Below are 27,476 nucleotides of genomic sequence, written 5' to 3'. Positions count from 1 at the left end.
ATAAATAATAATGCATTACTGGACTGTCTCAGAAAATTAGAATACACAATATTCTAATTTTTTGAGACAGTCCTGTGTATATATACAGGACTGTCTCAGGAAATTAGAATACACAATATTCTAATTTCCTGACTGTCTCAGGAATTAATTTCCTGAGACAGTCCAGTATTTTATAGAGCTGTCCCGATCCAATCCCGTAGTCTCTCACCCTCCCTGTGCCACTTTTCTTGGTCAGGCAGTACACTGGAGTTGCTTGTAAAAGTTAACAATGATTGACAGACGTTAAGGTTTGATCTTTCCAGAGATGCTGGGAAGCTGAAGCTTCAAAGCTCCGCATGCGTCAATCAACGTTTAACTTGTTAAACAGTTGCTGTGGCAACTCATTGTGTGTAATTGAGCGGATTTGAGTGGACTCACTCAATGAAGCATTTAATAAAGTTTTCTGCTTTATTCTTGTTTAGAAATAATTCTGTGGTACAGAAACATGTTTAAAACTTATCATAATTACTGTTTTACATTTGAAGTGCTCGCACACCCCCATACTGGAAGTAACCCCACCACCAAACATCACTCTTTTCTGAGTGAATCTCGGATCCATGCGGGCTCCAGTAGGTCTCCTGCAATATTAGTGGCGACTGTGGTGTAATTGAATGGAAGAGTCATCTAAAAAACTTTTGCCACTTTTCCAGCGTCCATCTTTTTGACAGGATGTGGGCCTTGGCAAATGCCACACGTTTTTTTAGTTATCTGCACCCTGAGAGATCTGCAGGGTGGAAGGCAACATAAATAGTCTGAAATATCAACAAATCTTAGCTGGCTCTCATATTCCCAACCATAAAAAGGGACAAATTCTGCCGCAGGATGGTGCTCCATCGCTTACTTCAATCTCTACCTCAGAGTTCCTCAGGCAAAGAAGATCAAGATCCTCCAGGACTGGCCAGCCCAGTCACCAGACATGAACATCATTGAGCAAAGTCTGGGGTAGGATGAAAGCGGAAGCATGGAAGACGAAACCCAAGAATGTTGATGAACTCTGGGAGGCATGCAAGACTGCTTTCTTTGATGTTCCTGATGATTTCATCAATAAATTGGATGAATCCTTGCCGAAGCCCATGGACGTCATACAAAATATTAAGTTTGGATCTCACAGCACCACTACTGAATTCGCTCATGTTATGTAACATATTTTTGTATTTGAAGTACATTTTCTGTTCAATTTTCACACTACTTTCTGTAGGCGACAAAACTTTTGACCTTTATGTCTTCATTAAATGATAAATCCTTTTTCAGTGAAACAAATATATTTTTGTACATTCAACATCATTTCGGAGGGTCTTAGCTTTCATATGAGCCGTTTCTGAAACCAATTGTATCATTAAAAGTCAGGTTACTAGAAATTATTTCTCCAAAATAGAAAAGGCAAGGCAAATTTATTTATATAGCACAATTCAACACAAGGCAATTCAAAGTGCTTTACATCACATGAGATCATAAAAATCACATTTAAATCAAAACAACGTAAAAACCAAGACAATCAAAATCGGAAATAAAATTATACATGAAAATCGCATCTAATCACAAATAGAATAAAAATAAGACAAAAACTACTACTACTACTGCTAATAATTGAAATCAGCAATGGAGATAAGCACAAGAGGAATAGAAAGCAAGTACATTGAAATATATAGACAGTTATGGATATGCAGTGCTAAACAAAAGCGTTTTTAGCCCTGATTTAAAGGAGCTAACAGTTTGAGCATACTTCAGACGTTCAGGTAACTTGTTCCAGAGGTGAGGAGCATAATAACTAAATGCTGCCTCACCCTGCTTAGTTCTTGTTCTTGGAACATGCAGGAGACCGGTTCCAGACGACCTTAGGGGTCTAGATGTCTCATAGGAATCTAACAAATCAAGCATGTATTTTGGTCCAAGGCCATTAAGTGTTTTGTAGACGAGCACTAGTATTTTATAGTCTTATCGTTTGACTCACTGGAAGCCAGTGTAGCGATTTCAAAACCGGTGTAATGTGGTCCAGCTTCCTTGTATTTGTGAGGACTCTGGCTGCAGCATTCTGTACTAGCTGCAGCTTCCTGACTGATTTTTTATCAAGACCCGTAAATATACCGTTGCAATAGTCCAATCTGCTGAACATGAATGCATGTTTTTCCATGTCTTGTTGAGTCAGAAGCCCCTTAATTCTGGTTATATATTTTTTTAGGTGGTAATAAGCAGATTTAGTGACGGACTTTAGATGGCTATCAAATTTTAGGTCTGAGTCAATAATTCCGCCAAGGTTTCTGACTTGATTTGTAGCTGTAAGTGACATTGTGCTAAGTTGCCTGCTTATCTTTGACCTTTTCTTTTTTGGCCCAAAAATGATCACTTCTGTCTTCTCCACATTTAACTGGAGAAAATTCTGGCACATCCATTCATTGATTTGATGAATGCATTTACTCAGGGAGACTAAGGGACTATAATCATGTATATTCATCACACACCACATCACCCCCATCCTCCGTCAACTTCACTGGCTTCCCGTCAAACAAAGAATCAACTACAAGATCCTCATCATCACCTTCAAAATACTCCATGCCCTGGCCCCTCCCTACCTTTGCGATCTTCTCCGTCTAAACAATCCAACCCGTTCACTTCGCTCTACCACTATTCTTCCCCTTTCATCCCCCCGTGTCCGCCTCTCCACCTTTGGTTCCAGAGCTTTTAGTCAGTGCGCCCCCCCAGCTCTGGAACTCCCTACCCCCTGATCTTCGCAGCATATCTACCCTATCACTTTTCAAATCTAGACTGAAAACATACCTGTTCACTCTTTCTTACCCACCATAACCCTAGCTCTGTTATATTTTTACTTTTTATTGTGCATTTAATTTTTTATCCTTTTAATACCTTTTTATCGTACTGTGATTCCATGTCTCTTGTGAAGCGTCTTTCTGTGTTTTGAAAAGCGCTCTAGAAATAAAATGTATTATTATTATTATTATTATTATTATGTGGAGACACCGACACAGTTGTGTGTCATCTGCATAGGCGTGATAGGAGATGTCATACTGTTCCATTATCTGAGCTAAGGGAAGCATATAGATGTTAAATAAGAGTGGTCCGAGGATTGACCCTTGAGGGACTCCACACGTGAATTTGGTTCGTTCTGACTGATGGTTTCCGATTGACACAAAGAAATCCCTATCATGTAAATAGGATGTGAACCACAGAAGAATAGTGTAAGTAAGCCCTACCCACTATTCCAATCTGCTGAGTAGTATGCTGTGATCAACCGTGTCGAATGCGGCGCTGAGATAAAATAGTAACAGAACAGATGATTTGTCTGCATCGGTATTCCGACGAATATCATTTAGGGCTTTGATAAGCGCGGTCTCAGTGCTGTGTTGTGGCCGAAAAGCGACAAGACTATTGTCAGGTACTGTATATTTCTTTTTCCGATGCTAAATCTGAATACATTGAACACAAAAAGAAAAAAAATGGGAGCGGGGGGGCGCTACTTCGCGGTTTTTCACTTATCGCGGTGGGTTCTGGTCCCCATTAACCGCAAACAACGAGGGACCACGGTACTATGCAGGCTGACGTACTGCATGTACAATGGGAAAATGTCACGCATTTTGAACATATGACGGAAACTATGTTACATCGTCATCGTTGAAGAAAACAACAACAGCGTTGCTCGCTTACTTTATGCCCGTAATCCATTTCCACGAATCATAATGTATCTTTGCTGACTACTGTATTTTGTGTTTTAAGCTGTTAAATTTAATTTATACTAAAATTACGTGTACCTTTAATTGCATTTCTTGGCATCTAGCATCAATCAACTATTTTTATGTAACTGATAACCAGAGTATATTCGTAAGAACAGATTTTTACAAAGGCTTATTTCTTGTTTGCGGATGTGCCATGTGCATAGATTCGCTGCAATAATCGTATTTCAGTGTCTTCATTGCTCCTACAGTAAGAAGTTAGCATTTGGTTGGCAAATTGGTTTTAATTGTGAGAAAAAATGGGTAATGGTGTCACATATATTTTAAATACAGTTCACGAGGTAATTAAAAAAGATGCTAATGAGCCGGTAGTAGCAGTTGGTAATGAGTGCCAGAAAATTGGATATGGCTGCAGGGTTTTGCAAGCAGACATGCTGCATAACAGTTAATTCACTCATGAGAGTTATTAGCTTCAAACACTTTTGTTGTCTCAAAACATGTTTCCTACATGAGGAAAAATAATGTTCTTTCTGGACATATTTACATGTTACATATTGAATTCAGAGCATCTTCCCTCCTTTCAAATGTCACTTTCATTATCATAACTCAAACCCCTTTCTACCCCCCAACTTCCTCCAGCTATGCCAACCCATGTCGCATCCCCCAACCCCCTTTGCTACCCTACCCCGTTGCCCTGAAGATAAATACAAGTTTGTTATGACACATGACAAGCAATCAGAAAGTCAATGCATGCTCACACACACAATCACGCACACACACTCAAAGGTCAGTTAAATGTGTGGTGAGTGCCACAAGCTTTTTTTTCCCGATTCCATCGTCTCATTTTGAAAAGACGCACGATTGTGATTCTTTGCTGTAAATAAGTACCGCACCCTCTAATCTGTATAAAATGTCTGCTTTCTCTTTCCCTACATGCACTTTGACCCCACCATGTGACATCACCAGGAATCAGTCCAAGGTAATGCTGACTTTTTAACCGTGTCAGCAGTGAGCTCATTTTTGCTAATCGTGAGTCACCGCCGGCCTAAACAAAGGCACGGCTGTGTCGGATTGACTCGCTATTGAAAATGCTATTTTACATTCACACCATAGCAACCATTTATTTTGTTACATCTGCTTGTGTCTGGTTTCCAGGTGTTTGCATATGACTACTGCTTCTGGTCTATGGATGAATCGGACAAAGAGAGATTTGCCGGTTGGTTTGCCGATAGCCCATTTTGTCATGAATTTTAATAAAAGAGAGTACAACATACGTGTCTCTCCAGGTCAAGAGGTGGTGTTTCAGTGCCTTGGGGAAAGTCTTCTTCATAATGCCTTCCTTGGCTACAATGCCTGTATCTTTGCCTACGGACAAACCGGTAAGTTAGCAAATATTCTGCTTTATAGAGTGCACCTGTCTATAATCGGAACCACCCAGCCAAACAGTGTCGCAAGTCCCACTGGTGTCTTCACATCCAGTCTGAAGCCACAAAAGCACATACCGTATTTTTCACACTATATGATGCACCTGACTATAAGCCGCCACCCACCACATTTGGCACGAAAACGGCATTTGTTCATACATAAGCCGCACTGGACTATAAGCCACAGCCGTCCTCACTATACTATTAGATACTTACACCAAAAGATATTAACTGATAACACTATAGTTGACAGCGGCATCATACGACTCTCATAAAACCAAATGAACCACCATGAAGCTTTGAACCAATTGGCTGCAAAGCTTCATTGCTTCAAGAAGCTTCATTTGGCCATCACTACTCCCTTGGGCAGACAGTCAACCTCTGCTGCCACCTGCTGTCAACACTGTTGTTGTCCAACATGCCTCTAAGCATGCATTGCAGCGCTAAAGATGTCAATAACAATGAAAATTAATGTTCAGTGCTAATTATGTCTTCAGTTACTGTTCCGGTTTTTTCATTAATTGTTAGTTATGGTAGTTGGTAACACTTTATTTGACAGTGGCGCCATAAGACTGTCATTAGACTAGAGCTGAAATGAATACTCGAGCAACTCGAGTAACTCGAGTTTAAAAACTGATCCGAGTAATTTTATTCACCTCAAGTAATCGTTTGTTTTGACAGCTCTAAGCATCACGTTTTGCTCACACTACTTTTAATGCGGGACAACGCGCTGATGTCACGTGCGTAGAGGAAGAAGAAGAAAAAAAAAAAACTTACTGCAGCCGACAGCCGCTACAAACGACGCCGACATTGCTAAATACTAGCCCGCACGATGCTACGTTGGTAGCTGGTAGCGTCTGATGAGTCTCATAGAGATCACATGTATGTTGAACTAGATGCAAAATGACAGACTCGGCCGTGTCTGGGGAGCGTTAGTAAACAGCCGCCATCTTAAAGCAGTAGAGCGCTAAGCGCTAATAAAGAGCGCTAAGCGCTAATAAATAAGATTAACGTTACTGTCACTAGCTCAAGTAACGTTAGCCTTGCGGAGGGCTAGGTTTCTATTAATTATGACTACTTTCGATGCTTGGCTAACATGTCTTACATACAGGCTTTATCATAACATAGCGTTGTGGAGTGATGAGGGAGTAAAATAAAAACACAATAATGCTACCTATCAATTTTAGCTCAGTAGTCATTGCTGGATAAAACACCAAGTAGCACTGGTCCCTAATGTGCTCCAATACAGCCTGTATCATACATTTATTTTGAACACTGCAAAAACTCCAAATCCTATCAGGACTTACAGTTTAGACTAACTTAAAACTAGAACTTAAAAATGGCTTGACACAAATAGAAATTCAATTGAAATACGTTGGAAAAAATCCTAACTTTTAAGTGATGTGTGTTATCAAGCGTAACGGCATTTTTAGGTATATATGTATATCTTTTGTTAATAAGATCTCAAGGTTTTTTGAGTGAAAGCAGTGAGTTAGTCTTTTTTTAATTCTAGTTACATCTGAGATGCAATTGTTGGCTGTTTTCAACAATATACATCGAAAATAAAGACATTGACTGAAAATGGTTCAAGATTAGATGAAATGTCTTGTTTTCTCATGTATATTTATAATTGCTCTTCACCTAAAAATATATTTGTTTTATCCGATTACTCGATTAATCGATAGAATTTTCAGTCAATTACTCGATTACTAAAATATTCGATAGCTGCAGCCCTACATTAGACAATTATATTTATGACATGACACAGTCATGAGCATTAATGAATGCTTGTAACAGACGCCATTTAGTGTTATCCGGCAAATTATCTCACTTTTGAATGGATGTAAAAGATCCAAGATGGACATGAATGGAGTTTGTGACATAATTTGCCAGATGACACTTATTGACATCTGTCATAAGCATTCAGTAATGCCCATGATTGTGTTATTTCATAATTATGACAGTCTTATGACGCCACTGTCAAATAAAGTGTTATCTGTTAACCTAAATAAATCAATAAATAAGCCGCACTGGACTATATGCCGCAGGATTCAAAATGAAGGAAAAAAGTAGCGGCTTATTGTCCAAAAATTATGGTTACTTAAAAAACTAAGGCCTTGTTAGGACTAGCAGCCCAAATCTTGAGTTTTAGCCTGTCTAGATTGAAACTGGATGGCTCTTTTGTAGTGTGAACAGTGACAAAGCACAGAAATCTGATTTTGAGAGATGGATTGAAACCAGTTTCATATCAGATAGTGACAAGATGCTTCTCAGTCTAAACAGCTCAGATTGGTTTTAACTGTCCGTGACATCACAGTATGCCGGATGATGCCTTCGTTGCCACAGGTGTGTCAATAATGTGGCAGAGTCTGAACAGGCCCAAATGTGATTTGGAAACTTTCTAAAAATAGTGAGAGCAGACAGCCCTAAAATTCAGATTTGAGGAGGAATCCGATTGAAATTGGATTTGCCTGCAGTCCGAACGCGGCCTAAGGCACTTCAATTCCAAAACAAAAAATCCATCCATCCATCCAGTCCGTCCATGTTACCTTAACTTCTAAGCCTGTAGCGGAGAGAGTCCTCTTAAAACGCCCATGAGGCGTGATGAACTCTGGGCTTTTTTTTTTGTCGAATCACTCATGCCTAACCTTAACTTGTTCTGTAACTGCACAAAATAGCTTGGATAAAATCCCATGATCCCTTATGAACCCAGCTAGCAGGTTGCTAGCATAGCACAAAAGGCCTGCTTTTTGCCTTCAGCTTTTAGCATTTGCCTCATGAATTTTGCATGTTTTGATGGAGGGCTACGCTCTTTTGAACGTCTCACTTTAACACGTACTCGTGTATTTTGGGGAGCTTTTGCGAAAGCCATTTTCATATAAATGCCACCTTCCTTCTCCTAAATGTTAACATAGGATCCGGAAAGTCCTACACCATGATGGGTTCGGGGGACCAGCCGGGCCTCATACCACGACTCTGTAGCGCGTTGTTCGACCGCACGCAGAAGGAGCAGCGTGAGCAGGAGAAGTTCACCGTGGAGGTCTCCTACATGGAGATCTACAACGAAAAGGTCCGCGATCTGCTGGACCCCAAAGGGTACGTCCTCGATAAATCAGCAACACCGGCCTGTCGCTGATGACTCGACCTTTGACTCGGCTGGACCTTTCAACCCTCTGCCTGTTAGGGGTGAAGAAGAGCAGACCATCTGACAACCATATGTGCTTTGCTGATCATGAAGTTCTCAGTCTGAATTAGGGTCACTGAGCGCTCACCCAGCTGCAGTAGTGTGGTTATAACCACTAGAATCTTGACGCAAGGCAGATAATGTTTTCATTTGTCACCATTTTTTTCTTGCAGGGGCAGACAAACACTGAGAGTGAGAGAGCACAAAGTGCTGGGTCCATATGTGGATGGCCTGTCTCGGTTAGCCGTGGCTTGCTATAAGGTGAATTTACGATATGGTTTTTAATTTAAAAATTGCCTGATGACTTGCCAAATATTCCAAGCGTCTACTTTTGAAAACACAAATACCCTCAGTCACTCCTATAATTAGATAATTATAGTGATTATTAGAGTTAAATCATTTTGGATGAATTTGACTGATTGCAAAACACTGTAAAAAAAAAAAAAAAAAAATGCGGAAAAAAAGCGAAAATGTTTGTATGTATCAAAACCCCTCTTGATGTTTTCGTTTTTATACAATTTATAAAATTAGTTTAACTAGTAGGTCGCCATTGTTGTTGACGTCGCAGGGCGGTGACGTGTCATCAGTTCAACCCTTTCAATTTGAAACTGAGAGGAACATTAATGAGCATGACAGGACTGTTGATATTTCACAAAACAAGCAGCAAAAGCAAAATGAATAGGAAAGACTAGATGAAAAAAGACGAGAGTAGGAAAAAAAAACTGATGTTCTGTCAAATCTGTCCTACAAGAGGCAAATTTGACAGCCAAAGTTCTAATGTGCGCTTTCAGCTTGTTTTGTTTTGATACATACAGACAGAACATACTAAAGATACCTTAAGAAATTACTTAAACATAGTTAGTGTACCGCTCATTGATTTCAAAAGAGGCTTCAGTTCCATTCACTGATGTTTATTGCTCTTCAGAATGCCAAAGCACTTGAACACCAAACAACGTAGAACTAAATTAAAACATAAACATATACAGTGTATATACTGTATTATATGTATATGTATAATAATAATGATAATGATAATAGTTATATATTACACATATTATATGTACAACGCTAGCATAGCAGCAAAGATGCTAATGGAAAAATACAATACAAAGTTTCACTAACCACTCTAGTCTCACTACTCTCACACAAAAATACACACGGTCCCAGGCTTCAACTGGGACCGTGTGTATTTTTGTCATTTTTTGTCAGATGAGACCAAGATTGAGCTTTTTGGCAACAAACACTCTAAATGGGTCTGGCGTGCCACGAAAGATGCGCATGCTGAAAAGCAACTCATACCCACTGTGAAGTATAGGGGTGGGTCAGTGATGCTGTGGGGCTGTTTCGCTTCCAAAAGCCCTGGGAACCTTGTTAGGGTGCATGGCATCATGAATGCTTTGAAATACCAGGACATTTTAAATCAAAATCTGTTGCCTTCTGCCCAAAAGCTGAAGATGGGTCGTCCTGGGTCTTTCAGCAAGACAATGACCCTAAACATATGGCCAAATCTACACAGAAATGGTTCACCAGACACAAAATCAAGCTCCTCCCATGGCCATCTCAGTCCCCAGACCTTGTTTTGTTGGCAAAAGGGGGTCGTACAAAGTATTAACACCAGGGGTGCTAATAATTGTGACACACATTATTTGATGTCAAATGATTTTTTCTTTATGTGGGATTTTTTTCCCCACTGAATAAATGCACTTGTATTGAAGGTTGGATTTTTCTCTCTTTTTTTCCATTAAGGTCCCATATTATTTGAATTAAAAAAAAATATTAGAAGCTAAAAAACACATCTTTTTCTGGGGTGCCAATAATTATGGAGGGCACTGTACTTTGAGGCAATGAAAATGTAATAAAAGCCTCAACAAAAACAAATAGTAAGTACTCGCCGCTTCTAACCTATGAGCGCATGTATTGGACGTCTCGCCGCGTGAAAGGAATTTCAGTAACCCGGTAGTATTCGTCAAGTGACAGTGACAATCTACTTCATCACCCCGAGATTCCATTGCGCACTTAAAACATGGCGCCCTCCTTAAGTCAAAACATGTACTAAAATATTATAGATTTTTAAATCAATGGGAATATTTTATGTGTTTCGAATAACATTTTAGTAAAACAGAACAATTGTGGCTTATGAGAGCCTCCAAATCTTTAAGTACGAGATTCACTTTAAGGATTCTGGGAATAAAGTAATTATTTTGATATCAAAATCGGATTTATTCTGACCTCAAAATCGGAATTATTGTGGCCCCTTAAAATTGCCTGAAAAATCAGAATTATTCTGATTTTAAAATCGGAATTATTCCGACCTCAGAATCTGAATTATTCTGACCTCATAATCGAAATTATTCCGACCCCAGAATCCGAATCAGCCCTAAATCAGACTTGGGGTTCACAGAAGAAAAATGGTGGACCAGATTCTAATTTTATTCACAGAATTTTGACATTAATCTCAGGATTCTGACTCTTTATTCCAGAATTAGTGTCAGAATTCTGAGATTAAAGTGAGAATTTTAGCCACTTTTGCCCCGATCCTCTTCCGTAGATTTGATCTTAAGTGTGATGACATTTTTATTTATCAGAAACCAAATAAATCTTCTTAGTAAGTAAGTAAGTAATTAGGAAGTAGATAATGGTAAGCGTAAAAAAGACTCAGACCAATGAGCAATTTGGTTTGTTCATTGACGGCGATAGACATTTCGATTGGGAGAGGGCAAGTAATCATTCGTTTATTCACCCATTCCCGGTCAAAATGGACTGGATGTCTATTGCCGTCAAAGGCAATGAGTTTATGTATTTATTGTAGTGAGTACACGCAACAACCAAGTCAATTAAATGGTGATTCAATCATTGGCAGGACATTGAGGTGCTGATGTCAGAGGGCAATAAGTCTCGCACCGTCGCTGCCACCAATATGAACGAGGAGAGCAGTCGATCGCACGCCGTCTTCAACATCATCCTCACGCACACCCTGACGGACGTGCAGTCTGGGGTAAGTCGCACACACACACAGACAAATAGTACTGTCCTGTTACACACCTAGTTCTGTCTGCCACCCTTTATATAGGGAGCAGGTGTTGTCATTTGTGAGACTCATTTTGTTCCATAAGGCTTATTAGGTTTGTGCATTTGAAAGTGAAGCAGTTTAACTCAGAGCTTTAGGCCTGACTTATTTTATTCTTGACGCTGTTTGCGGTCACAAAGCGGCCACCGGCAAATCACGTTAATAATTGACAGCATCTGGCTCAATTTACAAGTAGGCCTCGGTGAGGAAGTCTGAATGGAATTGCAGTAGTTCTCGTCTGTTTTGTCTCTAATTTGGATAAGTCAGAAAAAATGGAATAGAATCTGTCTTAAAAAATTAAGTTCGGCAAAAGAGCTTAAAAAGCTGCAACAAAATGCCAGAATCTAAGTAGATTCAGGAAGAGGAGAATCAAAGTAAGTGACATCTATACTGTAAGTCTGGAAGGGGCTATACAGCATTTCCTGGAGGTGAAGTGCCACTAGCCACAAATGGAGAAAACATTCAACAGTGGTGAACCTTCCCTACACTGGTCAACAAAAATGAACCCAAGAACTGAGCGATGGCTCATTAAGGAGGTCACAAAGGAATCCTGGACAACATCTAAAGAATTGCAGGCCTACCTTGTCTCATTTGAGGTTAGTGATCATGATTAAGCAATAAGGAAGCGACTGTGCCAAAACTGCATCCTTGGCAGTGTTATAAGTTTAAGATAAAGTCAGTGTCTTAATGATTACCAAGATTTTTGGAAGTGTGTCATCTGGACTGATGAGATTAAAGTTTCTTTTTAGAAGGTTTGCGATGTTAATTGTGATCTATGACAGGGAATCACGGATAGAAAAACTTGTTAAAAGAGTTAGGATGAGTTAAAATAATTATATATATTAACCCCTCTTGATGTTTTCATTTTTATACAATTTTTTAAATTAGTTTAATTAGTAGGTCGCCATTGTTGTTGACGTCGCAGGGCTTTGATGTCACTTGGCTACTCTGCCTGGCTTCCAGAGTATGACTCTAGCAACATAACATGTCATCTGTTCTGTCCTTTTAATTTGAACCCGAGAGGAAAATTAATAAGCATGACGGCACTGTCGATATTTCACAAAACGAGCAGCAAAAGCAAAATGAACTGAGATGAGACGAAAGTAGGACAAAACCGGTTTTCTCCCTCCTAACACTATTTAATGTAATGGAACAATAAAACTGGTATTTTGACGCGCATCTTTATTTTGACCAACTTGCCTTCGAAACAAAAGTTGCTGTGCATTATGAAATATGTAATAATAACAATCATAATAAATAGAGATAAACCTAATATCGAATCTGACCGTCCGATAAGAAAACATCTATTCAAAATTAGGTTAAATTATTTCAATTATATTGAAATTAGGGGTGCACGATATCCATTTTTTGAAACCGATAACGATATCGATACCTTCCTGCTCCTCAAAGCCGATACCGATAACCGATAATAAATATATATATTTTTAAATGTATAACCTGAGTTTTTGAACACCTGGAGGTTTAAAAAAAAACAAAAAAACTAGTGGTGTATTCAACATAGATTTGCCTTTGATCTCATCAGATTTTTCATAATGACATGAACAAAACAGTGCGGTTCACTTGTGCACTGCCTGACAGCCAGCTAAGAATGAATGCACTTCCATAAACCACAAGGCTTGGTCTTTCCTTGCGTTTATGGGAAGACACTCGTCTTAATATTGTGAAAGTACAACAGAAAAATACACATATTCAATACTCAATATACATCAAACTGCACAATAAACTTATATACACAACTATTATATGTATAGCATAGCACACTAGCTTGAGCTACTAAAGCATTGGCTGGCTTCTATAACACAATTTATAAAGTTCTGTACATATGACCCTTCACAGAAGTAAATATACCTATATTGCACATCCATATGTTATAGTAAACATAAAATACTTACATATATTTCCGAGGTGGAAACTTAAAAGAAAGCATTCACGACTGTCAATGCTCCCGCTAGACACCGCAATGTGTTAGTGACTGAACCAAACTACTGTAACAAAAAAATAGATGCAGTGAATTATTCTGACCAGCAGGTGGGAGCAATGGCCTGCAAATGGTCAACTAATTTCCCATACTACAAACTGTAAAGCCAGAACAGTACATGTTATCGGTCCTATTATAAATGTTACTGGATTTATCGGGATGACGTCATAATTCCTATTATCGGACCGATAATTATCGAACCAATAATTATCGTGCACCAGTAATTGAAATTTAATATTTCTTATGGTGAAAAAATTCACTGTGTTTTTATTTAACTCTAAAAGAGTTTCTGTCAATCCTGAGAACTCCCTGTATTTTTGTTGTATTGTATTATCTGTGGAACAATTTCAGAGAGCTACTTATTTAACCTTTTATTCAACTTTAAGAGATGTTCCTTGGTGTAGGAAATTCAGGCATCTCTGGAGCTATTGTTTTCTATTTGTGTGATTCAATAAACATGCTTTAGGCATTTTAATGAAGTTCAGTGTTTGCATTATTCCATTTTTTACGCCACTTTTTACACTTTTGGTGCAAATAAATATCGACTCCAAAAATCTGTTATCGGCCCCTCTAACTACCGTAATTTTCTGACTATAAAGCGCACCTGAATATCAGCCACAACCCACCAAATTTGACACGCGCACTGGGCTATAAGCCGCAGCAGTCCTCACTGTATTATGGGATATTTACACCAAAAGATATTAACCGGTAACACTTTATTTGACAGCAGCGTCATAAGACCAAATAAACCACCACGAAGCTTTGAACTAATTTGCTGCAAAGCTTCATTGGTTCAAAAAGCGTCATTTGGCCATCACTGCTCACTTGGGGGAGACAGTTAATTTCTGCTGCCACCTGCTGTCAACACTGTTGTCATCCAACATGCCTCCTAGCATGCATTGCAGCGCTACAGATATAAATAACAATCAAAATTCATGTTCTGTGATAAATGTTTCTTCAGTTACTGTTCCAGTTGTTTCATAAATTGCTAGTTATGGTATTTGGTAACCCTTTATATGACAGTGGCACAATAGGACTGCCGTAAGACAATTATAATTATGACATGACACTGTCATGAGCATTAATAAATGGTTATAACAGATGTTATTTAGTGTTATCCAAACTGGACATAAATGGAGTTAGTGACTAGAGGCGTGCGAAATTTCTGATTCTTAGATTATTCGCGATTCGGCTGTGGAAGATTCGAGAATGATTCACAAACATCCAAATTCCGATGATTGAATTTTACCAGGTAAAGCAGAACTAAAACATAGTCAGCGTGGTCTTCAGGACGCAATGAGGAATGGACCAAGAGCAAATATCATGTTCAACTCATGCCGCTAGATAAAAAAACAAAAATACCTGACTGCCGCCGACAGCTGGTTCAAACAACGCCCAGTTGCTAGTTGCTACAAACATACGGCCACATACGGCTATAGTAGATATCACATATATGCAGAACTAGATGCTAAATGACAGACGACTGCGGTGTTAGAACATATAAAAAGAACTAGATGCGAAACGACAGGCTTGCAGTTTAGTAGTTGCCACATTGTAAACAGCCGCCATCTTAAAGCAGTAGACTTGTCAGAAAGCTCTGTTGTAGCGAACCTAATTAACATATTATCTGAAATACTCCTAAATCAGCAAAATCTTGACTTGAATCTATCTTTAAATAATGAAACCGTTTTAAAACTTTGACATGTTGTAAGTAGACAGAAGGGAAATTATGGAATAACGGGAGCAATTTTATCAACTTTAACGGTTGATTCACATCATTAAATTAATTGAATGTAGTTTAAAGCTGCTGATACAGAATGGGGTCATGAGTATTTTATTTAATGCTTTTAACTGTTAACTTGATACTTAAATATTAGTTTGGTTTAGCCTAATAGGATTTTTAAACTATTTTGTAACTAATGTACAAAACATTAAAAGGTGGGGGGGTTGGGTGACATCAATAATCGATTTATAATCGAATCGGAGCCCCTGAATCCTAATCGCAATCGAATCGTTAGGTACCCAAAGATTCCCACCTCTATTAGTGACATAATTTGCCGGATGACACTTAATGACATCTGTCATAAGCATTCAGTAATGCCCATGATAGTGTCATGTCATAAATATGACCGTCTTATGACAGGCTTATGACCCCACTGTCAAATAAAGCGTTACCTATTAACCCAAATAAATCAACAAATAAGCCGAACTGGACTATAAACCGCAGGATTCAAAATGAGGGGAAAAAGTAGCAGCTTAAAGGCCGCAAATTATGGTACTAATCATCTGTATCGGTCCCAAAAAACCCATATCAGTCGATCTCTAATAAATGAACAGAAGACATCATCAAAACAAGCCCTACTCTGTCAGTCTGTTTCGGATTGGCTTACCCAGAAATCTTGCTGTATGGTAAAATCCATGTTGTTTGTGTTGGTTGTATGTGTGTGTAGGGGATTGTTAGTGGATTTAAAAAAAAAAAAAAAAAAAAATGCCGGCCCCTCTAGACAACCGGCCAAGTGGGGGAGCTGGCAGTAGGGTTGTTCCGATCATGTTTTTTTGCTCTCAATACGATCCCGATCGTTTTAGTTTGAGTATCTGCCGATCCCGATATTTCCCGATCTGATCGCTTTTTTTTTTTTTTTTTTTTTTGCACCCGATTCAATTCCAATCATTCCCGATAATTTTTCCCGATCATATACATTTTGGCAATGCATTAAGAAAAAAAATGAATAAAACTCGGACGAATATATACATTCAACATACAGTACATAAGTACTGTATTTGTTTATTATGACAATAAATCCTCAAGATGGCATTTACATTATTAACATTCTTTCTGTGAGAGGGATCCATGGATAGAAAGACTTGTAAATCTCAAAGGATAATGTGACTTTGTATATTGTGACTAAATATTGCCATCTAGTGTATCTGTTGAGCTTTCAGTAAATGATGCTGTAGCCATTTAACTGTTCTGCCCAAATGCATGATGGGAAGTGCAACCCTGACTGTGCGTAGTGGCACCAATTGATATATCTTCTCTGCGTTGGGAAATAACATAGGGTGTTAAGAAAAATATCAATTACTACCTTTCTTCCCCACACTGCTTCTCACGATATTTCTAATGGATGAGAGAGGGGTTTTAAGGCTTTAACCAATGAAATAAAGGCTCCAAAGGCTGCCAAAATTCACTCTACGCCTTTTACGCTGCCCTTTAGCTCTATATACGGGTAAAACGGTGCCTTTATAGATTGAATGTGACAATGCGTGAGTGGGTCGTGGAGCGCATGCGTTAATTGCGTTAAATTTTATAACGTGATTAAAAAAAATTTTTTTTTAATAATTACCGCCGTTAACGCGATAAATTTGATAGCCCAACTGTAAGCCAAAACTAAAGACTCTGGATGAGTGTTAGACATTTTGTCTGTAACGTTAAATACAATTAGAAAACGATTTAATTAAAAAATATATATATTGAAAAAAGGCATGTCCGATATTTTTTTGCCGATTCCGATACTTTGAAAATGACGTGATCAGACCCGATCGATTTTTTTTTTTTTTTTTTGGCCGATTCCGATACTTTGAAAATGACGTGATCGGACGATCGGGACATCTTTAGCTGGCAGCTATATTTTAACACTTAAAAACACTATATTATCATTTTACCTTTCTGTTTGACCCTCCCCACGCCCAATTTACGCCCGCGAGCTGGGCCCCTTAGAGGCCCGGGTGCAGTCGCACCTCCAGCACACCCATAAGTTCCACCCCTGGCGGGTAACGCTTGTACAATAACTATACAGCCGTTATTGAATGAGAAAGTTACGTTACAAGTTACAGCAAAAAGTACCGGTAGTTTTGTTATGTAACGTAACGTATTTAAGGGCGTTTGTTCCAACACTGGTGATTAGAGGCATTGTTAAAAAAAAAAACAGGAGATTCCCATCATGCAAATTCACATGAGTTGTCCTCTGCTGTGTAACAAACGCATCAGTGATGGGTCAGACTCTTTGTGGACCTGTGACTAACAATAGCCCTCTGTATTGTCCAGCCGCATCATCAACAATGCTCACGGCCTTGAAACATATTTTTTTAATGCCGCAAATGAGCCACAAATCATGCGCTCCCTCTGCCTCTTTCCCTTTTCTTGACCCTCTCTTTTTCCACTGTCACTTTCTCTCTCACAGACAAGTGGTGAGAAAGTGAGTCGGCTGAGTCTAGTGGATCTGGCTGGGAGTGAGCGAGCGACAAAAACCGGAGCGGCGGGAGAGCGTCTCAAGGAAGGAAGTAACATAAACAAGTACGCACTAGTTGCTCACACATGCACACGCACTTGATTGTCCGGGTTGTGTTCTTTTACACTGCACTGCTGCGTTCAAGTGCCAACTTTGTGAAGATGCAGTCACACTCATGAAAACAAAGATGCACTTCAGTACCAAAAGACTGTGCCATTTTATGAATGGATACATTATACTACTGACCTTGAGTGCTCCACACATAGTATGATCAAACCTATTTTTAGTCTTAGTGTGCAGTCTTTCACAGATTCTTAAAATTAATGAGTAAGATATGGAAAATACAGTCTTCTTTACTAAAAGCAGATAGAAAAGCGCAACATTACCATCTCTTGGTAAAATTACTGTACTACAATGAGGGGGGGAACCTATAGACCCTACCCACCGACGTCAGAAAATCACGTGATCGCTGTATTGTTCCGCCCCCTTGTCCGTCATTTTGTGTCTGTATTATCAATGGTCTCAATTGATCGAGCAACTTATAATGCATTTCATGGAAGACCCGGTGCTTTCGGATGCCGTAAACTCACTTGATGCGTTGCATAAAAGGCGTTATGTGGAAAAGCTTCAGTTTATCCATTCGCCAGATCCATATTTGATGCCTAAATCGATGTTTTTCGACCCGCTGTCTCCGCCGTATTTGCCTGACATCTGCTAGCTACCCTGATATGTACAACTATCTTGTCCACACAAAATCAGCCTATTCTCACGAAAGTTTGAAAAACTTTTAAGAGCTTGGAGGCGTATAAATACTTCGTTGCTGGTTGGGTGAAACAGGTCCTCGTCCACGAAAATTCGGCAGGAATCTATCTTGTGCTTGGAAAGGTGAGTTACGAAATTTTCAATTCAAAATCTTTTGTTCTTGCTAACATCCACTGTCAAGTCTAATGTATTTCATGTCATTTGTCAATGGAGCTAGGGCTTTTAATGTTTATATGGTTTAGCGATAGCACTCTCACTACATACTACGTGTATGTTGTCGGCGATTAGCCTAGCAATGATCTTAATTGTGGTTGTCAGCCCAAAACCCTCTAAATATATATTAAATGCATCTTACCAGATATAAAATGACTACTACATAATCTGTGGTAATCGTTTGGAGCCCAGTTTTCTCGTCGAATTGCAGCAGCACATCTCGCTCTCTCCTCTCCGGGTCTCTCGGAATCCGGTAGAACTTCAAGTCTCTCCGTCTATCTTCTCTGTTATTGCAACCGACCGCCACACACGCCTTCACCATTTTGATTATTAATGTTAACGAGCAGAAAAAACACGCCGTAAATAGGAGGAATGTACGTAGCCGTAACAGGTAAACACGATGTGTTGACGGACAATTGGGCGGTACCAGTCAGGAGGACGGAGTTGTGACGTCACGTGGGTAGGGTCTATAGTTAAGTTTGTTTTTCCTTTCCACATCTTCAAAATAATATTTTATGTGTTTTCAGTAGTGTTGAATCGATCCCATTATTTTGCCCCCAATACCTGGCTGTGTGGTATCTGCCGATACTGTATTGATACCAAGTGATATTTAGTTAAATAGTTTTTTTTGTTATGTTAAGCCAAAATGTTTTGATACTGGAATGTAAAAAAAAAATGCTATCGTGGCTAGGTGAGACACTGCTTAAAAATCTTTGTGAAATGGTGAAAAAAAATAACTTTGTGAGTGCACATTCAATGCCATGACAGAGATCCCTGGCCAATTGGCGCTTTGAAATTTGCGGTTTCAGTTATTCACGGATTTTTGAGGTACTGTATAAGGCTCCCTTGACACCTGTGCATTGTGTCATCGATATCAACTTCATAGACGTGCATAGGTGTTTCATCATTATCATCGTCAGTCAAGGAAAGAGCCACTGGAGTCTAATGTGTTATTTTATTTAAAAGTCTTCAGATATATGCATGAATACTGGCCGATATTTGGAAATGTGACATGTGTCGATATCGGTCTTTTTTTTTTTTTTTTTTCTGACCAGCCGAGATGAATAAGGACTAGGGATCGTGCAATTTTTCAGAGGATCGGAATCGGGTGAAAAGGATCGGTCCCTATCAACCACGAAAAAACGAGGGATCACTATATACCATATTAGCTTAGCTTATGTGCTAATCACTTTTGCCTGGAAACCACACAAGTTAGCCTACTTTTTATCTTATTCTAACAAAACAAACGTCTTTATAGATGCGTATGTCTGTATCAGTGCTCATAAAACATTGAACCTGTCTAGTATTACCATTTGCCATGTAGATTTATCCGCCATTCAAAGTATAGGCCTCGAAAATATGACTGCAAAATGAGCAGATTTGAGTCTCTCTGACTCAAAATAAATAAATAAATAAATTCAACGACTCTTTTTGTTCTACCTTTAGTGCGTTCTTCTTCGTTTTCTCCTTTATTTTCTTATTTAGGGGCATTTGTAATTGGCGGCCATCTTGGGAAGATCAATTGGTGTTTGGAAATTAACGACATTATTTCTTAGTACTCACCGATACCCAGTGGTGGGTATTATCGCTTTACATTTGACTAAACTTTGGGGGGGGGGGGTGTACTTAAAAAAGTACTTTTTACTTGAGTAGATTTGTGAAGAAGAAACACTACTCTGCTACTTTGGGCTACATTTTTCCTCTTTATTGAATGAACATATTAGATTTGACTTTATTTTTCCCAGAGATACCCACTGTAACGGTTTCAAAAATGAGACTTTGCAACAATTATCAAATGATTCCACAATTACGCTGGCCCGTTCAATCATGTGGTGTCTTTAAAGATTCGTAAAAATTAAACTACTGTATTTAACATAGTCAACATTATTCGAAAGCGCGGATTTCAAGCTCTCTCCCGGTTTTTATTTGGTACCGATAGACCACGGAAAACCGGAGATATAATTGTTTTAATTTCATGGTAGGAAATATTGTCTCCACTAGAGGGCACTCATGGTCTTTGGATGGGTAAAGTTTCCGTTTTGTAGTCTGAATTTGATGATTTTTGTATATTTCTTTAGCCTAATATGGTCATGTAATGGGTTAAAGTAGAGCAAAATAATTAGAGTTCATATAGATGACGTTGTGCTGCGATTTTTTTTTTAAATCATATCTGATGTTTTTAAAAAACATCAGATATGATAAGCAGTTACTCATTACTTCAGTATTCTTTTCAACGGATAGGTTTTTTACTTGCACAAATATTTTGATTGCCTTTTACTTGAGTAATGTTATTTTTAAGTAACGCTACTTCTAAATTTTTGCCTCTGTCGATACCTGCATTTTAGTGTCGTATCGGGGCACCTTCGGATACAAGAATCTGTATTGGTGCAGCACTAGTTTTCATACATATTTATAGTACAAATTTATTTAACATAGTCATCCTAATAAATCTGATACTTGTAAGTTACCATATTTTTCGGACTATACGTCGCACCGGAGTATAAGTCGCATTTTGGAGGAAATTTACCCGATAAAATCCAACACATAGAACAGATATGTCATCTTGAAAGGCAATTTAAAATAAAAATACAATACAAAACAACATGCTGAATAAGTGTACAGTATGATAATTAGGGCTGTCCCAAACGACTAATTTTCTCCCGATTAGTCAGCCGACTATTTTTACGATTAGTCGACTAATCTAATAATTAAAAAAAAATTTTTTTTTTACTAATTTAGCAATGACATTTTTGTTGATGCTTATCAATTCACAAATACATTTTGGAACACTTAATTTTTAATAAAGTACAAATAAAAACGTAAATAACAATAATAAATCACAAATAAGCAATAAATTCAAATGCTGATTGAATTAACTAGTGCAAAAGACTGGAATGTAAACAGATTAAGAACACTGACTTCGCCTTTCCAACATGATTCAAAACAATTCTTAAAAAAACACCGAGCATTAATATTATAGTACAGTACTATACAGTATATAATAGTATTATAATAATTATTCATTGCCAATCAGATTTTTCATAAAGGGTGTCATTTTAAAGGTATCCTTAGTGTAGAATCTGAATTCCGAACTATGTGGGATTAACTCCAGAAATCGTTATTTATATGACGAACATGACATGCTTTTATTATGAAATGTTCACCGGAAGTACGTTCGATAAACAGCTAACGACAGCTTTACACACCGCAAAAAAAGCACTTTTTGTCATTGCATGTAGTGTCAGTAATAGATTTTTTTTTTTTTTTTTCCTTTTTTTTTTGTTTGCAAATGCTGTTAACCAGCTATTTTTCATGTTTGAAGTGCCACCTTTTAACTGCAAGTTTGCTCTCACGAGACGACTGCCAATGTTTTATTGCAGGCTAAAGTAGGTTGCCTTTTTTCCCCCCCATTCACCTCAGTGTAGCAGTGCTAACATTACAGTGTTTAACATTTTTCTTATTTTTTATGTATCAACTTTAATTCTACAGTGTGTTTATAAGAGAAAGGAACTGGAGTATCATACGCCGTCAGCACGCACGCACCAACGTATGCACGCACGCGCGCAGCGATAAAACGCGGCCGTGAAAATTACCGCCCTCATTTTTATCTGTCGTGCAATAAATTGACTAATATTATAATGCATATCGCGACAGGCTTAGCAACTTCAATAAAACATGTCGTTAGTTAGTTAGATGGACTTACAAACTGGGTGACGGCGCTTTAGGTGTTTATTCACAGCCGACGTGCAGCCAAGCTTGGCATTGAAGAGACAGGACACAAGAGTGTACCCTCCTTTGTTTCTTTGAAATAAGTCAATATTTTGGACACTCTGGTGCGCTTTTTTGGCTTTGTGCCGCTTTCCCCGCTTTCATACAGCGCGTCTGACATTCTGAACTTTTCACGCATATATTTTTTTAACCCTTCATTAACCGTTGTGCTCGTCGACAGATTTACGTCATCGATGACGTCGACTATGTCGACTAGTCGGGACAGCTCTACTGATAATGTTACATGATGCATGACAAACGAAATGCGAACGTGGCTGGTATGTTAACGTAACATAGCTATTAAGAGTTATTCAGTTTACCAAACCATCAGTGTCACTCCAAAACACCAATATAACATGTGAAATGATATAACAATGTGTTAATAATTTCACACATAAGTCACTCCAGAGTATAAGTCGCACCCCCAGCCAAACTATGAGGAAAAACTGCGACTTATAGTCCGAAAAATACAGTACATGTTTAGTATTGACAATCGCATAAAAACACAGAGGTGGCGCTACACCGGAAATTCTTCACTTTGCAACCTTAATAACATTAAGACGTCATCATTTTAAATGGCTATTGAAAAGCAGAAATGTGTTTCCGTGCCTGTCAGGTCGCTGACTACACTGGGCCTGGTGATCTCCGCTCTAGCAGAGCAAGGAACTGCCAAGAACAAGAACAAGTTTGTTCCTTACCGAGACTCTGTTCTGACATGGCTGCTGAAGGTACAAAAGCACACTTTGGAGTCGCCTCGTTCTCCGCTTCTTTTTACATTCTTTTAATTTTTTTTGCTCTCGAAGGACTGTCTCGGCGGGAACAGCCGCACGGCCATGGTGGCCACGGTGAGCCCGGCGGCCGACAATTACGAAGAGACGCTGTCCACGTTGCGCTACGCTGACCGGGCGAAGAGCATCGTCAACCACGCCGTCGTCAACGAGGACCCCAACGCTCGCATCATCCGGGAGCTGCGCGAGGAAGTGGAGAAGCTGCGAGTGCAGCTCACTCAAGCCGAGGTAAGAAGCATATATACCTTTTGTATATAAATTGTGATTATTATTATTTTTTTAACCCTTGCAGGGCACTCATTTGACTCATCGGCATCAACTGAAAGAGCTCGACATCCAATCCATTTTGACAGTCGAAATGGATTGGATGTCGAGCGCCATCTATGACACTGACACATGAGAATTCACAGCCAGTCTTCTCGTTTTAAATGAATTGCACTTCTACCTCCATCAATGCCATCCACTCAGTTAAATACTTGAGATCGACCCATATGGGGTTTTCAGGACTGATATAACCTCGTCTCCGCTCAGCAAAAACACTTTTCTAACCCACTTTTGTAACCCACCTAAGACTTGTTGTTTTTACATTTCTTGCGCTGATATAGTGGGCCAAACGCTCATTGTCTTATGTCCGCGCTCGTACAAGCATGCACACAATGCACAAGCTGCAGTTAAGCTTTAGGCCAGAGGTGACAGTAGCGAGTTTAAAAAAAAAAAAAAAAAGTGATAAATTCCATATACGGTATTTTTCGGACTATAAGTCGCACCGGAGTATAAGTAGCATTTTTGAGAGAAATTTACTTGATAAAATCCAACACATAGAACAGATATGTCAACTTAAAAGGCAATTTAATTTTAAAAAACTACAATAGAGAATATGCTGAATAAGTTTACAGTATGATAATGTTACATGACGCATGAACAACGAAATGCAAATATACTGTCCTCACCAGGACGCTACGGCTCGGTCCAGGCTATACAGCAAGCTAAACTCCCAAATGACGATGATGGACGAATAATTTGGTGACTTATTTTGGCCGTCGTTATGACACTATCATTTAAAGAGTGAAACTAATAATAGAAATAATACAATTCAATTTCGTCCTCGATACCAAACAGGTTCGCATCAACGTAAATAGATGATAATTAGCTGCTATTACAGCAATGACACAAACGGTTAGCATGCATTCGCTAGCATTAGCACATCGTTCAAACAACCACACAACTGGCTCTAAGTGTCCGATCGCGGGTGGAAAACACACAACAACAACAGAAAAGATGATACACAAAGGCTTTGCCTCTGTAGAGATATTTTACAAGCATAAACAATGAACGTAGGTTCGCAGTCGTGTTTCTCTCTCTCTCTCGCCCACTCGCTCAGAGATGCTGCGTAGCTGTCCGTCTTCTTCTGGTGTGTGAGCGCGCTTCTTTGCATAAACAAGTGCGAGTGCGCCCCCACGTGGGCGTGAAAGCGCCACAAACTAAAAGCATGCATTTCAATATAAGAAAGTTAATAATACAATTGAACACACATTGCCAAAGGCAGAACGCGAACGTGGCCATAGCTATTAAGAGTTATTCAGATAACTATAGCATAAAGAACATGCTAACAAGCTTACCAAACCATCAGTGTCACTCCAAACCACCAAAATAAAATGTGAAATGACATCATAATGTGTTAATAATTTCACACATAAGTCACTCCTGAGTATAAGTCGCACTATGAAAACTATGAAAAAAAAAAATTGAGACTTAAAGTCCGAAAAATACGGTAGCCCCTTTAAAATGCGTTAATTTTATAACATCTGTTTTTGTTCTACACAGTCAATGAAAGCCCCTGAGCTCAAAGAGCGCTTGGAAGAGTCTGAAAAGTTGATTCACGAGATGACCATCACGTGGGAGGATAAACTTCGCAAAACGGAGGAGATTGCACAGGTGACGACATTCAAAAATATCATAAGTAGTTTTCAACAATGTGTTTTAATCTACACTATGCCTTTTTCATAGGAGCGTCAGAAGCAGCTGGAAAGTCTGGGTATTTCCCTTCAGTCGTCTGGCATTAAAGTGGGAGACGATAAGAGCTTTCTTGTCAACCTGAATGCAGACCCGGCACTCAACGAGCTTTTGGTGTACTATTTAAAGGTACACACACGGCGCAATGAATGACTCCATTTGGCTGAATTAATTGGCTGGTTTGTTTTTAGGAGACCCACACACAGGTGGGCTCAGCAGATTCCCAGGATATTCAGCTATGTGGCATGGGCATCCAGGCCGAGCACTGCGTCATTGATATCGGTGCCGATGGCGCCGTCATCCTCACGCCGTACCCTAATGCTCGGTAACAACCACAAACCAGGCTGGATTTTCATTGATAATGTGACAAATGTTGACTCTAGACTGAAATGAAATCTTACAGGACGTGTGTAAATGGGTCTCCAGCCACGTGTGCGCTGCAGCTTCACCATGGCGACCGAATCCTTTGGGGAAACAACCATTTCTTCAGGTGAGTTATCTTCCTAATCGTGTATTACGGCTACCAAACGTAGGAAAATATCAGTTTTTCATGTTATGATAACTTTGAGCAAAAATTGTGGTATCACAGTATCTAAATTAAAGCTCTAGAACAGGGGTGTCAAACCGATTCCACAAAGGGCCGCAGTGGGTCCTGGTTTCTGCAAGGTACGCCTACATTTGCGCAAACTACGCATGCCTAGAAAGGAGCAGCCTCATATGTTACGTCATCTCTGGTGCGGCTTACCTCTGAACCGGAAACTCAATACTCACCGGCGAAATTACTACACCTTCTAGACTGTCATTATTTTGTGATCACTTTTTTTTTTTTTTTTTTTTTTTTTTGTGAACGCAATTGAACGCATCACGCAGGAGCGGGAGTGAAGGGAGAGCTCGCTCGGCTTTTACAAGCAGCCGCCAAGTTGTGATTGAAATAAGCCTGACATCGTTACTTGGGATGTTACAATTGATGCTCAGTTGCGCTCTCACCACAAATAACAAATAGAAGCATGTGGTGTGGCGCTGCGTATATTTCCTGGAAGCCGCAACCAGGAGTGCTTGTGCATAACTGGGGGTTCTGGAAGTGGTGTGAGTTTTGACAGGCAGAAATGTCATGGAAAAAAACTGATTGCGTGCAGGTCACTTTGTGGGGTTTAATTTTCCTCGACGCATTTTTATATACTCATGTTCGGTCGGCATTGAGTTGGGAGGAGCCAGCTGGCTGATCGGAGACAATGCAGGAGACGAGCTCTGTAAAAAAACGCTCATCTCTGCGTCATCTGTAATGTGAGGACCACAAATGGGTACTGAATTGAAGCATATTATTGCGACGTAGTTTGAAGGTTCAAGAAGAATGTGTGGAAAAGAAAAGAGGAGCAGGAATGCTATGTCGTGATCGTCCATTGTTTACGTTGCCGTCATGCCGTCGCCATTTTTAGTGCGGCACTTCCTTGGTATCCGATTGTTGTACGGAGACAGCAGTCCATATTAAGCGGCGTGTAACATTGCCCGCCTACATTATCCATTTCACAACCAATCCAGATAATAGGCATACTAGTGTAGCTGACATGCCGTGTAGACCATCTAACAACTAATCTGGATAATAGACATACTCGTGTAGCCGACATGCCGTATAGTCCAACTATTACATTATAATTACACATTTAAGTCCATTATCCGTCCTAGTGTAGACGTAGCGTAAGACACCAAATTGGTGTAAAGGTATTCATCTCGTTTGGTTGGAATGAAGTCCAGCACCCACTGCAGCCCTTTGAGGACCGGTTTGACACCCCTGCTCTTGAATGTGATATTTTTAGGGCTGTCAAACGATTAAATTTTTTAATCAAGTTAATTACAGCTTAAAAATTAATTAATCATAATTAATCGCAATTCAGACCATCTATAAAATATGCCATATTTTTCTGTAAATTATTGTTGGAATGGAAAGATAAGACACAAGACTGATATATACATTCAACATACTGTACATAAGTACTGTATTTGTTTATTATAACAATAAAACAACAAGATGGCATTAACATTAACATTCTGTTAAAGCGATCCATGGATAGAAAGACTTGTAGTTCTTAAAAGATAAATGTTAGTACAAGTTATAGAAATTTGACCGTAAATTAAAACCCCTCTTAATGTTTTCGTTTTAATAAAATTTGTAAAATTTTCGATCAAAAAATAAACTAGTAGCTCGCCATTGTTGATGTCAATAATTACACAATGCTCATGGTGCTGAAACTCATAAAATCAGTCGCACCCAAGCGCCAGCAGAGGCGACAAAACACCGCAAAACAC

General features: G+C 39.1%; 1 protein-coding gene across 6 annotated transcripts in view; it reads left to right on the top strand.

Moving 5' to 3' along the window:
* The window catches only part of LOC130927837 (kinesin-like protein KIF13B), a 132,124-nt gene that overhangs the window by 64,770 nt on the left and 39,878 nt on the right, over positions 1-27,476 (top strand). For 5 of the 6 annotated variants that reach the window (XR_009066530.1, XM_057853944.1, XM_057853935.1 and 2 more), the window contains exons 3-15: positions 4,692-4,704; positions 4,881-4,941; positions 5,012-5,104; positions 8,065-8,245; positions 8,507-8,594; positions 11,194-11,328; positions 17,581-17,693; positions 22,988-23,099; positions 23,175-23,387; positions 24,984-25,094; positions 25,167-25,301; positions 25,364-25,497; positions 25,576-25,662. Coding sequence is in view for 5 of the 6 variants with exons in the window: in XM_057853944.1 (XP_057709927.1) it covers positions 4,692-4,704; positions 4,881-4,941; positions 5,012-5,104; positions 8,065-8,245; positions 8,507-8,594; positions 11,194-11,328; positions 17,581-17,693; positions 22,988-23,099; positions 23,175-23,387; positions 24,984-25,094; positions 25,167-25,301; positions 25,364-25,497; positions 25,576-25,662 (1,476 nt within the window). In the remaining variant the exon portion in view is untranslated. Of the gene's footprint in view, positions 1-4,691; positions 4,705-4,880; positions 4,942-5,011; positions 5,105-8,064; positions 8,246-8,506; positions 8,595-11,193; positions 11,329-11,428; positions 11,997-17,580; positions 17,694-22,987; positions 23,100-23,174; positions 23,388-24,983; positions 25,095-25,166; positions 25,302-25,363; positions 25,498-25,575; positions 25,663-27,476 lie in introns of those variants that run through there. The other variant, XM_057853952.1, reaches the window with a different exon arrangement.

Source organism: Corythoichthys intestinalis, chromosome 1 (genome assembly GCF_030265065.1).
Source record: "Corythoichthys intestinalis isolate RoL2023-P3 chromosome 1, ASM3026506v1, whole genome shotgun sequence".
Lineage (NCBI taxonomy): Eukaryota > Metazoa > Chordata > Actinopteri > Syngnathiformes > Syngnathidae > Corythoichthys > Corythoichthys intestinalis.
Note: the sequence above shows the minus strand (reverse complement) of the source record. Positions and strands in the feature narration are given on the sequence as shown.